The following is a 22,452-nucleotide window of genomic DNA, read 5'->3' on the forward strand; positions in this document are numbered from 1 at the left end:
AAAATGTAATAAAATATATTGTCTATATACTACCCTTTTTTTAACTGAGAGTTTCAGAGTCAAAATATCACCCCACATCTGTCAGGCAAGCTCTCAGCTTTGATTGAACCAAAACCAATTGCCATTCTGTGATAAGCCATTCAACCAAAATACAAAAAGCAACAGTAAAAGACAATGGAGCCTGAAGAATATGTATTTACATTGTCTGAGAAAACTCAGGTGCTTCATCATTCACATTGGAGACATGGATCCTAACAGTTGCTGTGCCAGTCCTGGGCTCTTCCCCTTGATCTACAGCCATAATGATGAACTCATAGAGGTGCTCAGGGCGCTCGTAGTCCAACCGTGTGGCTGGAAAAATAGTGCCATGAGAAGTAATACTGAAGTCTTGGCTCAGAGTGTAATACAGCAACTGGGCATTCTCCTTTGAGTCACAGTCAGTGGCTGTCACTGTTAGAAGAGAAAGACATTGTATAGATCAAAGTTGGTGAATTGGAATGGTAAGTGCATTTATTACTACTGTAGTAGGACTTGCCTTGGCATGTTGTGCTTGAAATCAGTCAGAAAACTCTGCTGTGCCTTGTGCTTTTTAGTAAACTAACCCTTAGTCAAAAATAAGTAAGATAAAAAACCAAAAGTTAAGTCCCTGGGAGAATTTGATGCTAGTTAGTCTTGTTAAAGATGCTTGTTAAAGAGTCCTGTACCATCAAGAATATATTCCCAAATAGAGAAGTATATTCTCATGTCCACCTGACCTACACTGCTGACTCAAAATCACTCAGATCAATGTGCAATTAAATATGGGACATTTACGTATATTATTCAACTGATGTGCATTATGTGTTTGTCAGATCCTATTCATAACCTACAAAAATATATGCTAAAAGCACAGTTACCAGACCAGTAACTAACAAACTACCATTAGTACAGGATAAATCACTAAGCAGAACAATAGGAGGTTACAAAAGCCTATTTACTAGGGAAAAGCAATTTTCCAGCAGCTGAATTTCCTTTTCCTCCCTCCAGATTTAGAGAAAGTTTGTGTAAGGGTTAAAGATTAATACAAGGCCCTTATGCAAATGCTTAATAGACTCAATTTTTTTTCTTGCTTTACAGAGCACCACCACTTGAAGCTCGAGTTCTTGGTCTCCCTGGGAAGAAGCAAAGTCTTCTTGTCAAGCATCCAAACAAAACCTCACATAGAACAGTTAAAGTGTACAAGAGTCTGTTAATGCAAGAGAGCAGAATTCCTACAGCAAGCCCACACAGGACTCCCAGAGACAGGCAAAGAAGGTGAGCTGAGGTGTCCATAACTTCTGATCCAGGATCACTCTCCTCCTTCAAGAAATGTAGCAAGACTGTTACTATGAGCCTGCTGCTGTAATACCAACCACAACAAAGGTCTGTTACTTCAAAATTCCACAAAGAAAATCTCTTTCCTTTGCCTTCCTGTCCCTTAAAATTGTTTGGGCTGTGGCACCAGTAAATAACTCTGACATTAATCTACAAGGTGTCATTTGCTTTCAGAGAGCTGCAACTACCCATGCTGGGACAGGTAATTTTGTTTTCTGAACTGAATTCTAAATAGTACAAGGGAGAAAAATACAGTGAACATAATAAATGGCTTCAGGAGCACTAACCTTGGAGAAGTGCAGTTGTCATAGGAACTGTTTCAGGAACACCAACTTTGCTGTAAATCGACTGATGAAATGCGGGGGCACAATCATTCACATCTGTGATTACAACCAAAACCTTAATGGAGAAGAGGGGAATGTTAAACAGCAAAGTGAATCAAGGGAATGACCTCACTGCTCTGGAAATACCACATGGAAGAATTTCCCAAAAACATCATTGAAGTCTTCAGCAGCTATAGGGTAAGACATTTTTCTTAGATTGCTCTTTGTCTGCTGAGTGCCACTGAAATATTACATTCCAAGACACTAGAAATTGCCAAGTCTCTGACCCTGCAGCAATGTTTTCCACTCACCTTTCATCTCCATTGATTATTCCTTATTACTAGTTTAAAGGAAAATGGACCATCTGCTTGCCAAGCACCCTTTTCCCATTATCTTATCTTGCAACACTTCTGTGATTTGTAACACTAAAAACTCTACTGCCAAGCATATTACATTTTAGCATTATAAATCTCTAAGACCTAGTTCTGAATTTAATTACAGCAGTACAAATCAGATGTAAGTGGAACTGATCTCCAGGGAAGTGATCACAGCCCCAGTCCTGACAGGGCTCAAGGAGTACTGAGGCACAGGGTGGGATTGTTGGGGTGTCTGTGCAGGGCCAGGAGTAGGACTCAATCTTTGTGGGTGCCTTCCAACTCTGGATATTCTATGGTTCTGGTAAACTAAGTAAGAGATACAATTTTGCCTCTAACATCTTTACAAATGCTTTCTTATTCCTGTGGCCAATATGAGCCCACAGTTAACACTCCCAACAGCAAGGAGTGTGTAAAGGAGTCTTTCTGGTGCTCATGCTGCTGCACCTCCTGCAGTTAGTGAAGGCATTCTGCATTACAGCACCAGGCAGAGCTGCATTCCATGAGCCTTGCAGAGCAGATATGCATGAACTAGAGCTGCTCTCTCAACTATTGAGGTTGCACCAGTGTAAAGCAGGTACAAGTTAAACTACCTCTAGGCTAAACATACTTGTAAAATCATCTCACAATCCTCTTTTGAGTCATATTTTACTATTCTTCATCTTGTATTACTCAAAACATTGGCATACTGCTTCCTATCTCTCTGTGTCCTCACACTTGATCATAATAATTCTGTCTCCAACTCCCTATCTATCAGGAAATATCCTAAAGCATGAACAAACTCATATAGTATGCTTTTCCTAGTTCAGTGAATCTCTGAATTCAAATAACTGTAATAACTACATTAAGAAATATTTTTGCTGTCAAACAGCTTTCTAAAATAACACAAACCATCACCTTTTAATATCAGTGAATTTTTATTACTTTCTTGTTTTACGAGTTCACTTTGTGTTCCTGATACAAAACAAGTAATTCTTTGTCCTGCCTTTGTTTTAGAATGGAATAATCTGAAATGTACCTCACACTTGATGAAAGTAGAGTAAGACAAAACCTCATGCCTGGCTTGGCCACATCCATTTCCATGTGTTATCAGATAAGGCTTGGGATCTATGATGGGACAGCATATTGACCCCTCAGAAACAGCTTTTAGAGCATCTGCAAGAGTGAAATCCAAGAGTCCCTAATCCAACATCTCCCCATAGACAGAAAGACTTTTGAAATGGACAGCAGAATGGCCAGCATGGGAAAATGGGAACTCCTGGTGAATCTGTCCAGACTCAAAAAGATGAAGGAAAATGGAAATGCACCCAGGCTGCTGGAGAGGAACACCTACCTCAGCAGCAGTGCTGAACTGCCCCTCATTCTCCTCAGCCCTGACCAAAAGGAGGTACTGGTGGGGGTCACCTTCATAATCCACACTTCGAGTTAGACTGAGCTCTCCTGTTGCCTGATCAATGCTGAACAGACTCCCAGGATTAGTGAGCAGACTGTAGCTCAGGGATTTCTTCTGATATGACACAGCAGTGACTGTAAGAAAGCTGCATTAAAAGAAATAAAAAGAGAGGACTCAAGGACGTAACACGACATTGTGAAAAATACGACAAAAGCGATGCATATCAGAAATGATGGTGCAACCCTGCAGGTCTGCTCAGAGGTATCCTCAATGAACTCAGTGACAGCTGTATCTAAACACCAAATTTGAGCATTTTGTTACACAGTGCTTCTATCACCTTGGGGTTAAACAGATAAAGATTCTTGGAAGCAGAACACAGTAAGGATTAAAAATGCAGGAACAGAGGATTTAAATTTTGCTGCAACTGAATTTGCCTACTTCAACTTCCTTCTGTGGTTGTGATGGTTTTCAGGCAGGAAACTAAAAGATAAAGCAAGATGAAAAAGATTTGTTTTAATAACAGCACAATAAGTTTGCTGCAGTCATACCATCCTAAAGTTCCAACAGATAACAGCAAAAAGATAAAAGCCAGGCCCTAATAGCAGTGAGTGTTACAGCTTATACTGGACATATATTGTTAGCTCATCTGACATTATCATTTTTCCACTGAAGTGCAATATGTTTAAAGCCTTCAAGAGGAAACACCCACAATAAGAAGCAAAAGGAGAAATTTAAATATTTTTAAAGGATTTAAACCAGAAAACTAATTCTTCAAGGTCGTTTGCTTTAATATGCAAGTTGCTTAGGAAAAAAATTCCATCTCCCAGGAGAACACACCAACCTGATCCTGTGGCAATTACAGTCAAAAAAACACAAACTCCTTTTGTGCAAACTCCTTTTTTTCCCCTTGCATTGCCATGCTGCTGTGTCTCATGTCCATCTGGTGCACTACTGAACCAATGGACAACACTGCTGTAGATCATTATCTCACTTCAGTTTCTCCTCTATTTTCCTGTGCTGAGGTCTCACAGGCAGTTTCAGCCGGTGCATGACTGCATTCCTTCCAACAGGAATTCTTTTGCTCTCCTTCCAGCTCCTTGCCCTGTCTGCATGTTCAAGCCACCCCTGCTCTCCTGCCAGCACTGAAAATCTCAAGGCCATGCTGGAAGCACATTTAACAGTCCAACTGAAAACTTTTTTGCCTTTTTTGTCTTTGTACCTCCTCAGCTCAGGCTGCCCGTGCAGCTGTAGCTCAGTGGTGTGACAGGCAGACCAAAGGAAGGGAAAGATTTGGTAATGATCCACTGCTCAGCAGCAGCCTGAAATCAGGCTCTAACTAATCCTAAACCAGATATTCAGTTCATGACAACAACTCTGTTCTGCTTTGGCAAACCAAAACCACTACACCTGCATACTTGGGTAATTGGCTCAGTTCAAGTATGAGAATTTTAGGATTCTAAATGGATTTTCATGGCTATTTCTGGCCAACACATTACAGAAACTACTTTCACACTTTCATTATGTATATTCAAACATTTTCAGATATAATAACCACACAAAATACTTCATTCCTTTTGGATATGACCAAATAATTTGATCAACTGACTAGTCTACTATTATCTAAGGTGTGCAAACCTACTTCTGATAGTGATTAAAAAGTTATGAATAATTTTATTTTTAATTCTAAACATTATTGAACCCAAGACAGTTGGACACCATAGTATTTTGAAATTATTCAATTTCTTTTATGCCTGTGCAATTTAATTTTATTGCAGTTTTAAAGAAAAACCTTGTTATCTACTAATATTGTTTTTAAATCTTAACAGTCCTTAGTTATGTAGACACTGTAAAACTGAATGTTCCAGACTAAACATTAGCACCACAGATAATATAATATGAGTAATAGTTGAACTGCCACAGAAGGAACACATTGACTGGACAAAAGTATTCTTGATTCAAGTAGAAGAGAAAATATTTTTTGTAAGAGAAAAACGGTTTGGAAAAGAAGGGACTGAGTATTCAGATAGACTTATAAGGAACACATTGACTGGACAAAAGTATTCTTGATTCAAGTAGAAGAGAAAATATTTTTTGTAAGAGAAAAACGGTTTGGAAAAGAAGGGACTGAGTATTCAGATAGACTTATGTTACTTACATTTTCTGTGATATTTCAACTATCATGGTTATACAAAGAATGGAGAAATAAAATGACAAGTTCTGTGGCATCTTCATTTTAGCTCAGTTTGTCATTGTGATGAAGACAGGAAAAAGAATCTCGATTTTTCCAATTTTCACCTGGTGGAGAAGGCACTTCTCCGAATTTGACACATAAAATGAATGTGTTCTTTCACACAGGATACCTTTCTTCATAATGTAACAGTACTAATTTGTATTCTGCATTTTGTTTGACAGTTAAGAAACAATCAACATCTAATCCTTTTCATATCATTTCAAAAAGTAAGAAAACACAACTATTCAACAGCACTTCTCCCTGTAAAAGGGCTACTCAAACAATGTATCACCAAACTGTGTCTGAATCACTTCTCTTAAGAGACCTAAATTGCATCTCACAGTATTTATTTATGATTCACAAACAATGCCAAGGCTCTGGGAGATCAAACAGAAGTCAAAAGCAGGACCACAACCTCACTGCACTGTTGTGAGCTGTTACTTACGGCTCTCCTTGCGGGGTGCTCTCAGGAACATACACAAAGTATGAGATGTTGGTGAACTGTGGTGGTCGAAATCCAGCAATTACAGAAACAGAGGCTGGGGACCCTCTGCTTCCAAGTTTATCTGCTGCTAGTACAGTCAGCAAATACTCCTTGTCCCTCACCAATGGCAAACCTGTTGTTTTAATCCAGCCCGTGTCCTTCTCCACTTCAAATCTGTCTTGGCCACCTGAAAGGAACACATCCACAAATTGTCATCAGTAAGAACATTTTTATTTGATCAAAATTAGGAGGAGACTACAGTGTCAATTCCCAAGTTGGCTTTGGCTTACGATCAGTATGCACACTAAGGTTCAAAAAAAACTTAGAAATCAGTCATTACATTCATCATTCATGACTGCATTTCAAAATTCCATTTCACTCTCTGGACAATTATCATTCTTCTTTATCATTGAATTATAAAATAGTTTGGATTGGAAGGGACCTTAAAGTCCAGCTCATTCCACCCCCTGCCACGGGCAGGGACACCTCCAATAAGATCAGCTTGCTCCAAGCCCTGTCCAGTGTGGCCTTGGACACTTCCAGGGATCCAGGGGCAGCCACAGCTTCTGTGGCCAACTTGTTAAAGGATCTCCCCACCCTCCCAGGGAGGAATTTCTTCCCAATATCCCACCTAAACCTACTCTCTGTCAGTTTACAGCCATTCCCCCTTGTCCTGTCACTCCAGGTCCTTCTGAATAGTCTCCTTCTTTCATCCTCCAAAATTTTGCTGTTGTTTGACCCCAAGTATCCCTTACCAGAAAATACTCCACTGGAGAGGTATTGTTGCTCCTCATCTGCTCAGACACTTTTGAACTATTACTAAAGTTTTTTAGCTTTACAGAAAATATTATCACTGAGTTTGTACAAGCTTTGCACAACCCAGACCTTTGAAAGTTTTTTACAAATGAACCAGAAGCATGACTCCCAGAAGGGATAGGAACATAACTCTCTTTTCCACCCAACTAACTACTCCTCCACAGACTGTCTCATAAATACAGTCCCCATTGCCACTCCTTCCCAAAGCCTTGGGATTACTGACTGCTCCAGTCCCCATCATCTCCAGGGATATATTTTGGCAAGAACTGAACTTTGCAAAGAAATCCATCCATACATCAATAAAAGCTGATTTTTCTCACACATGGTGCTGAAGATTTATCAGCCTTTTGCAGGAGGAAGGAAAAACAAAGCTGAGGCTAAAAAAGTCACAATAGTGAAGCATAATACTCGGGGAATGGGAGAGTTAAAATTTACCTTCCAAGAGAAAATATTCTACAGTTCCATGGATCCCTTCATCTGCATCCACAGCAAACAGCTTGTACACTTCAGTCCCTCCTGCAGCCTCAGGAGAAACCACAGCCAGGAAGGGGAAGGGCTCCATGGCCCACTCAGGAACGTTGTCATTCACATCTGTCACAGTAAGTGACACGTGCACCAGGTACCAATCCTTCCCTAAAGGACACAGCAAAAGGAAGAAATCATTAGAGAGCTACTTCATGGCACTGAGACTAACAGAAACCTATCAGGACTGAGTGTGCACTTCCTGCAATACTGCTGGCACATAATCCAGAAAAACCTGGAGTCTGAAGCTCTTCTGGAATGAACAGCATCCAGGCACAATGTGGGGAAGAAATAACCAGCACAAGCACTGCTGAGCTGTAAGACTGGGGACATCCTAATCACATTCTTCTGAGATCTCTTCTTAGGAAACATCACCCATTCTTATATTTTCAAGTTTTAAATACCTTTTTTCTAAAAAATGCTTTGTTTTTCTGAAGAAAGAAAAAAATTAAATGTTTTGTTTATGCAAAGTTACAGCAACTCTGAATTTTGAAAGTTAAATACTTGTTGCCAAAAAATTCTAATCTGCCGTAAGCAATTATTTGCCCTTATATAAAGTTCACTGAAATCCTAATATAGTTTTCACTCCTATTTAAACTGAAATATTATTAAATACATACAATCAAAATCCAGAAGAACAAACTACCACAAAATAGAATTTTAAAATTTTCCAAAAATCAATAGCATAAGATTCTTAAAAATTGAGGAAAAAATTATTTCCTCTTTATTTATTATATTTTTACCATTATTAAATTAATGCATGAAATAGCAGACCACCTAACAAGTTTCAGCCAGGTATTGCTGAAAAGGTAGCAGAAAGGACACTTTTTTTTTTAACTGGTAATTATCAGTAATATCAGGGAGCACAGTATGGATAAAACTTGGGTCTGTGGGCCAGTCTGGCTTCCAGCAGACTGGCACTGGCCTTGTACATAGTTCTGGACAGAAGGCAAGCTGATGTGCCTGCAGGCCACATTTAATGCCTCTGGCTCCAGAAGGGTGAGCCCCATGTGGCTCCAAAGGCAGCACAGCTGCACTGGCACTGCACTGTGCTCCAGCCTGGAATGTGGCCCAGGCCAAAACAGCCATCTACACTTACAGCATGACTTAGCCACAAGCTTAATAATGGATGTGAATCAGAATTTTTAAAGTTGATGGTGTTAATACTTGATTTCAGTGTTGATTTATTATTTAAACATACATGGAAACATACGGACAAGCATTTATTTTCAAAATAGCTCTACAGCAATTGAAACAACATGCAAAAAGGAACATCTAAAACTACCAGTTTTAATTTAAATCTAATTAATAATACAAAGACCTTAGTATTTAAGTATATATTGAAGTAGAAGATGCTGCCAAAATACCTAATCTAGTAGACAGTGTTATGTTGCTAAGGAAGCCTGTTCTCTCAGGAAGTTCACTTAGGCTGAACTGCTGTTCCCATTCTCCCTCTCTACTGCAGCATGACATCCCTCTACAAAAAACATCCCTACTCCACCTAAAATCTGTTCCTTTGTGTGAGGTGTGCATTTACAGACCTTCTCCCTTCACTCCCACAGAAGCACCACCACCTGCAGCTTCAGCTTTCCAAACTCAGAAGTTCCTGTCTGCTGGCAGGTGGCAAGTTTAGCACAGCACATCAGAACCTGCCATCTGTGAACAACCAGCTCGTGGGCTGTTGTAAAGAAAACTCCTTGGTGCTGTGACTGGCAAAGTCAAATAGAAGTTTCTTAGTTTAGATTCCTGAGACTTAATCCATCATGACCTTTGAGTACATTCTATTTTTACCCAGAAAATTCTCTTAACAGAAAAAATCAGCAGTCACCCAGGATAATCACTGAGGCTCTCCTGAGCTCACCTTGTAAAACTGTATTAATTCATCTCTAATTTAAATCTGTAAATGAGTACATGGCATTTTTTTTTGTTTCTCTAAAGAGCAACAAAAATTGTATTGACAGTAACTTATTAAATCCAAATTAATTTATTTGTAGTTACACCTATTCCGAGAATCTAATGTTCCAGGGAATATAATATCAGTTTTACAGTAGCACATATGAAAAAACAGTGCCTACAGCAAAACCCAATATCTAATTTATCACACAGTAAATTACACAAGCCATCAGTTTCCTGAAAAAGAGCCTGTATTGGGTTTGCCCATTAAACATGCTTTGCACCACTTTAGAACATGGATACGTGCCACATGTGTCCTGACATTTTCATGGCAAAATTCCCAGTTACCATGTGCATCCAAGTCTTACAAACCCTTCCTGACTGTGAGACCCCCTGTGTGTTATGTATTACTGCACCTCTGCAGACAGAAGTGTTGGGAGGCCCAGTGTAAGGATGCTCAATTCAGCTTCTGCAGACAGATGTTCCTCAAAACAGTGTCTGTGAAGCCAAAGTTTCCAAAGGCAAACTCAAACTGCCTCACCACAAAAGATGGCTGGCACTGAGGTGAGAGCACAGTTGCCTGCTCTGATGTTTTGTAGTCACCCAGGTGTCATTCCCCTCAGCTGCTTTGCTTTCTCCTGTGTGTAGCACCAAAAAAAAAGTCACAAAAAGCTGAAAAACCTTTAAAAACCCCAAATATGTCAAAAGCAGCAACATGTATAATACTTCTCACTAGTATACTAAATAGTACCAGATGTGTTTTAAATACATGTGTTCTCACGTCAGAATATGTGTCCCAAAAGCCCCAGGTCAGCCAGTCCAAGACATCCTGAAGAAAATACAGAGGAGGGAACATGCTGGACATTGATCCAAGGTTAAAATACACCACAGCAGCACACACTAGGGTGAGCTCTAAATGAGAAGTGCCAAACACAACTAGTGACTGCTTGAACACTCCTAAGATGTTAACTAAAAGGTGTCCAAATAGAGTAGTTGCAAAAGGGAGACGTTAATGTCAAAGTTGCCTGTCCCTTCTCAAAGGAACAGCTCTGGTGGAAGCTGCCCCAAGTGTGTAAATACCCACTATTAGCCTAGTTTGCCTGGGCATGCTGTGGCCTTAAAGTAGCAGCACTAAATTAGAATCTGGGTTAAGAACCTTTGAAAATCTGCCCCTATAATAGCAAGACCTATTGAAGGATTTGAATTCTACCTTGGTAGCCCTGCTAGGAGTAGAAAGGTTACTGATGTTTGTCTCTCTGGTGTCTGGAAATCACTACTCAACCCCTGAACTCACTCTGGTTCAAGTCCTGCTAGAGTTCCTAACATGCATGTATTATGTATTCCTCTGTCAGAAAGTAAGACCCAATTTAAGAATAATTCATTTTTATTGAAGTAGGAATAAATCTGGTTACAAATGCCAATTCACTGAAAATTAATAGCTGTTACTTGGAACATACTTGTAACTGAGAAACAATTACAAGTAAGAAAACTGTGCAAAAGTGCATAAGGACCAATAATCCTCACATGCTCTAGCAAACTTTATTGCTCAAAAACTCAAAGGACTTGGCACATTCCTCCAGGCACTTGTATTTTAGCATTTAAGAGACCTTGGTGTCACTCTGACATTTTGGCAAGACCAAAGCTTTCAGCAATATGTTGATTACTTCTGAAACATGTGAATAACCTTAAGAATTTTGTTAGGACAGTCAAGACAGTCAGTAGGAATTGCAGTGCAGGTAATGGAAGAGATAGCATTTAAATGCCTCTCTTGACCAGCATCCATTTCCACTGCATATGACTCTACAGATCTTATTGGTATATTATCTTCCTCCATCAACCCCAGACAATCTGATTCATAAGAAAAAATGCTGAATAAATCATCATGATTTCTCAGATAAAGGCAGTCTGGAGGAAAATTACTGCAAGTAAGTTTTCCCTTGACTGAATACCATATATCAAAGGAATAACTAAAGCAGAAACACCAGCCAGGACTGGAGTTCTCTGCAGAGACCTACAAATGTGACCTGACAACTTGTGGGAACAACATCAGGGTGTCCAGCGAAGCATGATTGGACAAGGACTTGCCAGAGGACAACGAATGCGATGAAGAGACTGACAGCAACAATAATGTCTGTGTAATATATGGATGTCTAGCAGGACAATACACTAATGATTTCAAAGTAATTGTTCCTGTACATTATTTTTTTTAAGCATAACTCCACATTCTAATTAGCACAGCAAGTATTTCCAAGTTTTTGCTTGACTGTAATTGCCAGGTCACACACAAAAAGCAGTCTCTGGTGTTTTCTAACTGACACAGCTGCTTACCTGCAGAACAGACCTTAAACCAGATTTTCAACTGATTTTGAGTAAGGTACATAAAATTAATTTTCTCCCTTATGAATTTTTTTTGTGCTTTAAGAGAGTGGATGAATAGAAATTTTATAAATATACACCTCCCTATAGTTCAGGTGTCTCAATGCCTCTGTCCATCAAAACATCCCCCATATGTACCTTACAGATATATTAATATATGCACATCAGAATATAATAGTAACAGTACATAATCATGAATCTGCATTCATATGTTATGATTAATAGTAGTTTATTAGTAGTATATGTGCAGCAATATTGCTACATTATAGAAGAAAATAATATGTTACAATTCCACTCAAATCTTAGCAGAAACAGCTTAAAACTGATAATCCTCTGTGGATTTGGGTTAAGTCCTACAAACACACAGAGAGGTTCTACTGGAATTATCTGTTCCCAATACCAGGCCCTGATAAGCAGTGGAGATACCTGCCACTACATCCAGCAGTGCAAGCTGACCACTGCTGAGACCCCTAAGTCAGGAATCTGACCCAGGCTTCATTTTCCAAAAAGAATTTTCGAACTGTTGTGTAACACAATAGCAATTACAAATGTCTCAGTATTAAATGCTAGATGTTTGACTTTCAAGCCAGGCACACCACTGATATCTTACACAATGTCATCCATTCAAAAGGAATCCTACTCAAAGAATGGTTCTGCTAATTAGATTGTTGGCACACAGATTTTGCATTTGACAGATTTTCTTCTCTACTTTCAGACAAAAGAAAAATTTAAATTGCTTTCTCACAGATACAGAGCAAGAGGAGATAAAAGACAAAATGGCCCTTGCTGATCATGAACATGACATTAACATAACACTGGAATATCTTATGTCAAAAATAAGTATTTTTAAAAGTCATAGAGAAAATAATACTTCCAAGTGAAAAGGGTAAAAAAAACCATATTTTTATTTAATCAGAAAGTATCTTTCCTCTTATTTTTCTTCAGCATGGAAACTAATGAAATCAGGTTCTATAAGCAGATTGCTTTTCCTACGTATTTGCAAACACCACCTCTCTGCCCCTCGCAGTATCAAATCTAAGCCCCCTTCACAGCTCTTTTCAATTTATACAGAAAACTAAAACTAAAATTCTAAACTCTAGTTCAGAGGTTTTTTCTACTTTAGCTGCTTAATTCCCTATTAGAGTCAATTCGTGTATCATCAAAAATCCTTCTTAGGGCAGCTCATCCTGAAGTCTGCTTTTTTTTCTCTCTCATACTCCCTTCCAGTTGGAATTACTTCCTTTTAACTTAATATTACTGACAAAAGCTGTAGCACAGAAATTCATTCCCTATCACCAAAATCAATCTTCATGATCCACTGCTGAAACCTCATCATAGGTATCTATCTATAATTGCTTATTTTTCATGCCTATCTGTGGTTGAAAACTGATAAACAGAAGGATTTATTATACTGCCTTGCTCTGAAATCCAACCACATTAGGTAAGGTAATACACTAGCTGGCCACGTTTCTGCTCACAGGAGATATATTATATGTCATCACTCATCATTTTCATCCCTTGGAAAAAAAAAGAAGAATGAACAAAAAATTAGGTAACTTGCTGGGAAGTTTAATCATAGTAAAAATGGAAATAAATAGCGATGAGTCAGTAAAAAATAGGGAAAGTCTCTAAAACATTTAAACAGCAATAACAACAACAACCAAACAAAACAGGAAAAAGCCTTAATACTCATATACTATGAACACTAGGTTACACTTCCCACATCAAATTTAAGATATACAGAGGAATTTAGGAAGGGAAAACCCTCTCAAAATTGCGAACTTCTTGGGACTAAAAATTACAAAAAGCAACCAGGTATCTTGATGGGATAATGGTTCTCTTCTGCTTTAGGTTTTTACAGCTTTACTGAATCCAGGCTTATTTGAAGAATCTCTTCTATGATATTCACCATAAATTTTCTGGGAAGGGATTTTAACATAAAGTAATATGAACTAGCTATTGCAGCTGGTTATAAAGGTTCATTGGATTGCAGAGAGACAGTGCAAACTGATATGTCATGTCATTTCAGACAGCAGCTAGAAAAAAATATTCCCCCACCTACCAATAAAGTTATACCAAAGGTGGCAGGAAGAAGGCAAAGGATTTAATATTTAATCATTCAGTTAACAGCAACTTCTGAAGGCTCTTCTGGTTAAATCAAGCCTTGAAAATCGTTCCTGCTGAAACAGTCTGACTGCAGTTTCAAATACTGTAGGTCAGAGCTGCCTCTAAACCCATCTCTTTTCACCATGTCATTTTAAAAGAAGCTGTCAATCTGTGAAATCAAACAGATTCTCAGACTTCTGATTGCATTAGGATTATATGACTGCCTTTTCTCTCAAAAATCCAATGGATAATTCTATAAGACAAAACTTGGAAATAAAATCCTTATATTCATGAAAAATGTAGATTTCTCTGCATCAGTGTAACTGATAAAACTGACAATTCCCGACATTCTGATTTTTAAAAATCTGACAATAGAGACTATGCAGTTGACTGAACATGTCTCTGCAATTGTGGACAAACATTATATATTCCTTGAATGTTCTGAGTGAAGAGGTATTATATTATCATGATTAAAGCACAATGGGTGAGAAGCTAGGCTGCTCTTGGCATTTTCAGGTCATTACAATTTATTTTTAAAAGGAGATTATGAAAATGTTAAAAGTCTTGCAAGCCTTAAGGTTACTATTGCTATTACATACTGCCCTAAATCCATCAGCAAATTAAGTATTCAAGCTGGAATTTTTCTTTATGGCTTGTGGGTTTTTTAGGTTGCTTCCACTTTTTACCTTAAATAAACAAATGTTTTTTGAAAACTTGTGTTTTTATTTGGGTTACTCCAAGTTAAATATTTGGAGTTGGGCGAGAGGATATTGAAGTTTTGAAGACTCTCTGCAAATATCATACTGTGCTATTTCAAAACCTCACTCAATTATATGTCTTCATGTAAAACACCTAGTGAGCATAGTTTGGGAAGATGTTTTCAGAAAAAAAAAAAAAATCTTAATGCCCTAAGCCTCTAGCTGCAATCAGGAGAAATCTCTTTTCCCATTTTTGTACCATAACATGAGATAAAATCTACTGGTTATTGTACCCAGTCCTACTGTATATCCTTCAAAAATAGAACAATTATGCACAAACATTTCTCTACTGTCATTTCTGAAAATTCCTGAGGTATATGATGGGCTACTTTTAAGTACAGTAGTTTGCTCATTCATAAAACATTAACCTTCCAAAGAGATAACTTTGATGGGCTCAAGCTGGGGACAGCCCATGTTCTCTCCTAATATGCCTCATCTTTTTTGCAGACAGAATAATGACAGCCTGGCATGTCTCTGCTCCTTACCATCATACAGCTTTTAAAATAGAAGTTAAAGCAAACCAGAAAACAAAAGTAAAGAGAGCATCAGAGGAGCTCAATGATCATGACAGAAAGGAAATTAGCATAAATAACCAATTAAAAGACATTAAGGTGATCACCAAGTTATCAGGGACTTCCAGTAACTGAACTCATCAATCTTCTGAGGGTGGCAGTCAGGGAAACCAAGAGTGCACAGATGTGAAATAATGACTGCAAATTAATAATCACAACAGACATCCTTGAATAACAAAACACGTGTCTTAATGAATTAGTACTGATTGCCAAAAAGCATTATCATAAATAGAGAACTTGTCTAAAGCAGGAGCAGCTACTGTACCACTGTAAGATGGGAAGTTCTCATGAAATTTTCCTTAGAATTTCTTGGGGAAATCCAGCTTGTTTTTTAGTAGTCTTTCCTGTGTGAGGAAGAAAACAAATAGGGAAAAAAAAAGTAAAAATGCACCTACAATCACCAGCCTCACCAGAGAGGCTGCTGTATGACCTTGGATCATTGTGGAATCCTAGAATGATTTCAGTTGGAAAGGACCTAAAAGCTCATCCCATTCCACTAGACCAGGCTTCTCCAGGCCCCATCCAACCTGGCCTGAATGTTCTAAAATTTATTAGTTATATCAAATTGTCATATTTGTGCTGAAATTTAGTTAGATTTTGAGAAAAAGAGAAGTTCATTTCTTTTGTAGAAACTGAATGTTTGAGATGATAAACAGCCAGAAGATCTAAACAGCTTTGGTGTTCAAGTCATAGCAGTCTCAGATATTTTTAATCTGACTGCTTGGAATAGAAAGCAGAAAATTTCAAATTATTCAGACAGATCAAACATCAAGATGGTCCTCCACAGTTTCCTCAGACATTCCTTTCTGCCATAAATCAGTAACATTCCAAGCCTGTAAACACCCATAGCTGTCCTGAATGCACACAGAACACACTTATTTTTTTTACTTAAGTGCATGAAACCCACTGCTGTTTAATGAAACCCATCTGCTGTTTAATAGATGATGATTTCAACTTAAGCTCAGCTTGAAGTGTAACTGCTGACAGCTGTAATTCATGAAAGAGGTAATAAGAAATGTAAAAGGCAAAACATCACCCAGAAGCTACTTAATTCTTAGGGATGATCCCCCCAGAATCAATACAGCTAGTAAGGGACTAAGACCTCAGATAAAATTAAAACAGATGATCCTTGACTTCCAAGCCCAAAATCCTTCAAGGTGAAAATATTACTAAAATTGAGATCTCCACTCTCTATGTTGATTTAAACAGGATAAATATATTTAAAATACAAGTGATGCTGTTAACTGGGGGAAGACATGTCAAACATCACTCTCAGTGAATCCCCTGATGAGAAATAAATGAATGACAGCAGATTACAAAGCTAATGCCCATGGATCAAGTAAGGTCAAGGGAGCTTGAGACAGCAGGATTAGAGAGGTGGGATCTTTAATGCACTTCCCCCAAGCACTAATGGAATAATAATGGCTCCTTCTCAAATTAAATGCTACCCCATGTTGAAATATTAATGTGTATGACAGTCTAAGAAATTTTACCTTCTGCTCACTGAGTAAAAACTTAAAATAGCATTATGCTTTTGCAAAGAATAAATGGTGTCCTAATAAATTGAATGGGATAAAATCCTGAAATGCCACCAAAAAAAACCATGTGAGCATAACCACCAGTCCTTCCAGGCAAGGCTAACTGAAGAATATAACCCAGGGCTGACTGATCAGTGAGGTCACCAGAGGAAACTCCTCGTCAAGAACCATGTGCCAAAAACCATGTTACGCCCTGAAATTCTGGCATTCTCTTTAGCATTTCATGGCACAAACTAATGCATAGGGTTTTCCTGATTTTCCTTTTGGTTTGGGGTTGTAAAGTCCGTGGTTTGCATTATTTTCATTTGGATAAAATGTTTGCTAATTACGAAAAACAAAGATTGCCGGGACACTCTTCAATTTCAAGTGCCTTCAGCTCTCAAGATTGATTTTTCTGTCCAGTGTCAAGGCAGAACCTCACAGCACCTTCCAGTATCTGAAGAGCCTGCCAGAGGACACCCTTTGTCAGGAATTGCAGTGACAAGAAAAGGAGTCATGGGTACAAATTGAAAGAGGGGAAATTTAGCTTAGGATGTTAGGAAGAAATTTTTTACTGTGAGGGTGGTGAGAGACTGGAACTGGTGTCTCAGGATGATCCCAGTCTGGCAGTGTTCAAGTGCAGGCTGGGAAAGAGCTCACCTGAAGCTGAAATACAAACCAAGGCATAATGTCCACTCTTGTCCAGGCCCTGAAACTCCTCCACAGGCACAGGGGAACCCATTCCATAAAAAAAACAAAATCCATTTGATTAAAAAAAAACACTCAGCATTGCAGATCCAGATTTTTTTGTTGCTACTTTCTACTAATTACTGCCTCCAGAAAAAAAAAATAACTATGATAAAACTAAGCCTACAAAGTATCAAAAAGAAAGAGCTATGTTCAGTGAATAAACAGAACTTCTAACATAGTAATTCCTCTACAGATTGCAGTTCATTTACTGTAGCAGTAAAATACACCAAATTGTTATTTCAAAGAATAAAAAAAGGATTTTTTTGGGCATCTACATTAAAATAAAACCATTACATTGATAACCAAAATATGTTCAGTCACAAAGCAACCACACCCTGGTAATGATAATGAATGGTGATTTGTGCACATGACCAACAAAAATCTTAGAGCTAAACTGCAGCTTTGCAAAAAAAAAAAAAAAAAACTCTACCCTGAATGCTGAAAAGTTCTTCATACTGAAAAAGCCCCTCAAATCTACCCCTGACACAGGCAAACATACACCAGCACAAAGCCTGTGGTGCACCAAGAAATACTCCAGCAGTGATGAGGGAGTGTGTTACACTGGCAGGTACTTGCCAGGCCAAGTGAAGTGAGCTCCCTTAACTCATACCTTCAGCAAAATGCAACTCAGGGAGAGAAAACCCTTCCTTGTCATCAACAGGTGGGAAATACCTGGATATTGAAATACCAAAGGTCTGGCTGCATCTGGAATACCAGCCCTGCACACACTGCTGTGCTGATTATCCAGGACAGCACTGAGAGGAAGTAAACAAAAAATTTTCCAAATTCTATTTTAGCTAAAGGGGGGAAATAAACAAACATACAGCCTGTTACATGCCACTTGAAGAAAAGCTAATTCAGGCAAAGGACATCTCCTACACAGTCCCACTTATGAACTAAAGAGTGGGGGCTGTCACAAACTAGGAAGAAACTGCTCAATGCTGCTTTGTTAGCATACACCCATCTTCTTGCTACTATTTTGAGAATGCTCTGTCAGACAAAAAAAAAAATCAGTTATTGTGCCCAGAGATGCATTAGGATCACTTGTGACACAGTGCTTTTAAGCACTTTTTACTGCCCTAGGTAATGAAGTGCACATTACAAATAACTCACAATAAACTACACTGAAAAGATAAAGGAATAGAGGGTAGACTTTATATGCTAAAGTATTTAAACATCTTGTCTTATCCTCAACATCATTGCCTGGGTTGAAGAAGAGAGTAATGACTGAATTAATTATTGGTTCATTTTCAGTTCACAGTTACCAGGCAGCAAGAAGAGTGGAAAGTGGAAAAAAAAATTGAAGAAATTAATACAACTTTATACCACTTGAACATAAATAGACACCTGATATCATAAACTCTAATACTAGACACCCACAGCTACTGAAATGTTTATGGTTATGTGTAATGTAAAATAAGAGACCACAAATGTTAAAAGCAAAAAAGCAAAGTAAGTAAACTGGAGAATGAACCTGAACTTGCACTTTTATTCACAACAAAATTCAGTGTAGCCATCTCCACACTTTCATTCATCCTGAAAGTTCACTTCTGTAAAAACTGTTTTCTCCTGTAGCTTTTGCAATATTCCGCACCTATTTCAGACTAAGTAAAACACATAGTTATGCTAGGCATTTTTCTCTTATCCCTTCCTTTTGGTTTTCTTTTTTCAGATTACTGCAATTTGGACTCTGACTAAGCAGAGAGACAGAACTTTCTAAATCTGTTTCAAAGTATTATGTTAAATGTATTTTAACTCCTATAAAAGGAGTAAGAAAGCACTCTGCAACTTGAAAGAGTTTTGAAAGTACCAAGTCACTATTAGCCTTTAACTGATGAAAACAATATTATTAAGATGTATTTTGAATTTGGTCTCCGTTAAACCAAGGAATTTAAAGTCACCACTACCTAAAGTATGGCATTTGGACTGTCCACAATTGCTTTCTACCTAATCTCAGAATCAGAACTTAGTCCTACATATTTCTAAGAGATTTATTCTCTTATTACTACATACTACCAGCAGTAAAACATTAGGCTAGTGGAAAATGCTCCAAACTATTTAGTGAAACTACATGATGGTTAAAAAAAATCCCGAAATTAAGTTAAAATTTGTTTCAGATTTTTTTAAACTGCATTAGCAAGTATTGCCTTGGAAGTGAAATCTCGGGCATGACAGAATGACAAGCTTTGTTCCAGGCAATCTCAGACTTCTGTATTCAGACTAGGTACAGGAAAAAACGAGCTCAAAGGTGAGACCAGCAGTAACCCGGGGCGAGGTTAGCTACCGCTTCTCTAACAACATCTTCTTGATCCTGACAGAGGGAACTGACACCAGCAAAGGGCTGGACTTGAGCTCCATGACAGCGGGTGAACATCCCAGCAGCACACTCGGATTGACCCGATGGGCTCTGTCACTGCCTCGGAGCAATGCCATTCCCCTCGGCAGGCAGCCCTGCTCAAGGCTGACCAGCGGGGGTAGGACACACAAAGCGCTGTGGTTTGGAAATTGGGCTGTCAAGCTCTTGGTCTGCAGCCAAAGCTCAGGCTGGACACAGCACAAAGCCAGTGCAAGTGACTGACACCAACACGCGACCGCGACAGGCGCGACGAAAGCCCAGAGAGAAGGAGAGGAGGATGTGAGAGCTGCCCCTCAGGACCCGGGCGAAAGGAGCTGCTGGCGTGGCCTCCCTTCACAGGGGGAAGTACCCGTGTCACCGAAAGTGTCTGCGCTAATTACAGCCCTGCAGGCATCCTCAGGGACCGCTCAGACACCGAGGAACACACTGCCTCTCCCTCCTGTGGGCTGCCCCTCAGCCACAGAGCAGAGATAAGGGACAGGAATCGCGTGGGAAGCTTTTCATCTCTCCCGCCCGCGCTGCTCTGTGGCTGAGGGAAATCTCCTGAGCAGCTGCACTGCTGAGCAGTTCATCGTTTTCACAGCCACTGAAAGTCTCAGCACGCCAAACCCTTCCTGAACCCTTCCAAGATGAAATCAGGCCAACCAACTCATGTCTTCTGATAAGACTTTCTCCAGAATACTCATTCTGGGCAATTTCTGCAACCGCGTTACAATCACGAGTAACATAAAAATTAAAAAAGCGACATGGTGAATGGGCAGAGATATCCACCATTCATAAATTTAAAATATGCTTAAACTAATTTATAGTTTCATAGGCGAAAAATAGTAACCAATATGACAATTAAAAAGAAAAAGAGAATTCTAAAAATCAATATATGTAATCAGTAAATGAAATTAGCTATTTCATTTAACTTGAGTAAGAGCTTGTGAAAAATGGTAAGTCACAGACATGCCATTTTAATGGTGTACATTGAACTCCTGAGATATTTTTTAAAAAGAACAGCACCTGTTTGGCTCCAGTCCTGCAAAACCCCACATCATGCATGTGAGTCAAACACACTCAACTTTAATAATGACTCAAAACTCAATGGCTTCAGCTGCATGCTTCAAATTAGGCATTTACAGGATGAGCGCTATAGAGAATATTTTAATAACAAATACCTGTGCTGCGCCTCAACCACTCACTAAGAGGTCTAACCAGTGAAATACTTAAATTCTGCTAAACGCCTTACCGCTCCAAGCATTTTTACACAGCTGTACAGTCCACTTTTCCTAAGCTACATTAGTGCCTCTTGTCACTTCCAGTGTTTTTAATGCTAATAGTTGATAGATTTAAAAGACCAAAAGTACATTCCACAAAACTGCACATGACACCTGATGCTAAACCACCGCTAGGTGCTTGTTTTCACCTGGAGACAGATTGTCCTCGCTCTCCTTGATGGGACGGCTACTTGGTGTAAGACTTTGCCTAACACCCACCTCGGCGCTCCTGGACGCGGACGACGAGCTCCCAGGCGGCCACCGCCTCCCTGTCCAGGGCCGCCCGCAGCGTCACCTCGCCGCTCTCTCGCTCCACGCTCACCGGCGACTCCTCGACGGGCGGCGACAGCAGCTCGAACCAGGCGGAGGGGAAGCGCGCGGGGCCCAGGGCGGCCAGGCGGGTGCCCGGGCGGGCGTCCTCGGGCAGGGCCAGCGCCAGGGGCGCGGCGGGCGGCAGCGCGGCCCGGCGGCGGCGGGGCGGCGGCGGCGGGAAGCGCTTGGGCAGCGGCAGCACCTCCAGCTCCAGGGGCTCGCTGAGCAGCGCGGGCCGGCCGCGGTCCCGCGCGTAGAGGCGCAGCGGGATGGGAGCGCGCAGGTGGAGCAGGGAGCTCACCAGCACCACGCGGCCGCTGCGCGGCACCACGAAGAAGTGCGCGCTGCGCGGGAGGGCGAAGTAGCGCAGCTCCGCGTTGGCGCCCGCGTCCGCGTCCTCGGCCCGCGCCTGCCACACCTGGGACTTGAGCGCCAGCGTCTCCTCCACGCGGAGCTGCGCGGAGCCGGGCCCCACGAAGCGCGGCGCGTTGTCGTTGTCGTCCAGGACGCGCACGGTGAGCGCGGCCAGCTCCGCGGGCGCGGCGCCCTGGGGCGCGCAGCGCTTGCAGCACAGCCCCAGGCGGAGCGAGTACAGCGCCCGCGCCTCGCGGTCCAGCGGGCGGCGGGTGCGCAGCCACACGCGGGCCGTGCGCGCGTCCAGCGACACCTGGAAGTGCGAGTGTCCCTCGCCCAGCAGCTGCAGGTGCCAGCGGCGCCCCTGCACCTTGGCGCACCAGGGCTCGGGCCCCAGCCGCGTCAGGGGGATGCTAAGCCCGCGCACCCGCGTGCCCGCCGGCCGGTTCTCCGCGACGTGGCCGTCGAACGAGGGTGTCCTGCGCGGGGCGGCGCGGGCGGCGGCCAGAGCCCAGCACAGCAGCAGGCAGCCGGCGGCGCGCCGGGCTGCGCACCGCGCTCCGCACCGCGCTCCGCGGGGGCCCATGCCGGCTGCGAGCGGCAGCGGCTGCGGGAAGGTGCGGAGGGTGCGCGGCGCTGCCCGGCGCTGCCCGCAGTGGGCGGGCGGGGAGGGGCCGGGACACGCGGGGCCGTCCCCGCCC

At 40.9% G+C, this 22,452-nt stretch overlaps 1 protein-coding gene across 1 annotated transcript in view; it reads right to left on the bottom strand.

Moving 5' to 3' along the window:
• LOC100232129 (neural-cadherin) overlaps nt 1-22,351 on the bottom strand; it is a 60,890-nt gene extending 38,539 nt beyond the window's left edge. Inside the window, exons 1-6 of the mRNA XM_072934211.1 lie at nt 21,305-22,351; nt 7,409-7,606; nt 6,119-6,344; nt 3,384-3,588; nt 1,641-1,752; nt 201-450 (exon numbers count right to left, since the gene is read on the bottom strand). Coding sequence (XP_072790312.1) covers nt 201-450; nt 1,641-1,752; nt 3,384-3,588; nt 6,119-6,344; nt 7,409-7,606; nt 21,305-22,337 — 2,024 coding nt within the window. The 5' untranslated portion in view covers nt 22,338-22,351. The remainder of the gene's footprint in view (nt 1-200; nt 451-1,640; nt 1,753-3,383; nt 3,589-6,118; nt 6,345-7,408; nt 7,607-21,304) is intronic.
• Nucleotides 22,352-22,452: the final 101 nt, after the last annotated feature.

Source organism: Taeniopygia guttata, chromosome 11 (genome assembly GCF_048771995.1).
Source record: "Taeniopygia guttata chromosome 11, bTaeGut7.mat, whole genome shotgun sequence".
Lineage (NCBI taxonomy): Eukaryota > Metazoa > Chordata > Aves > Passeriformes > Estrildidae > Taeniopygia > Taeniopygia guttata.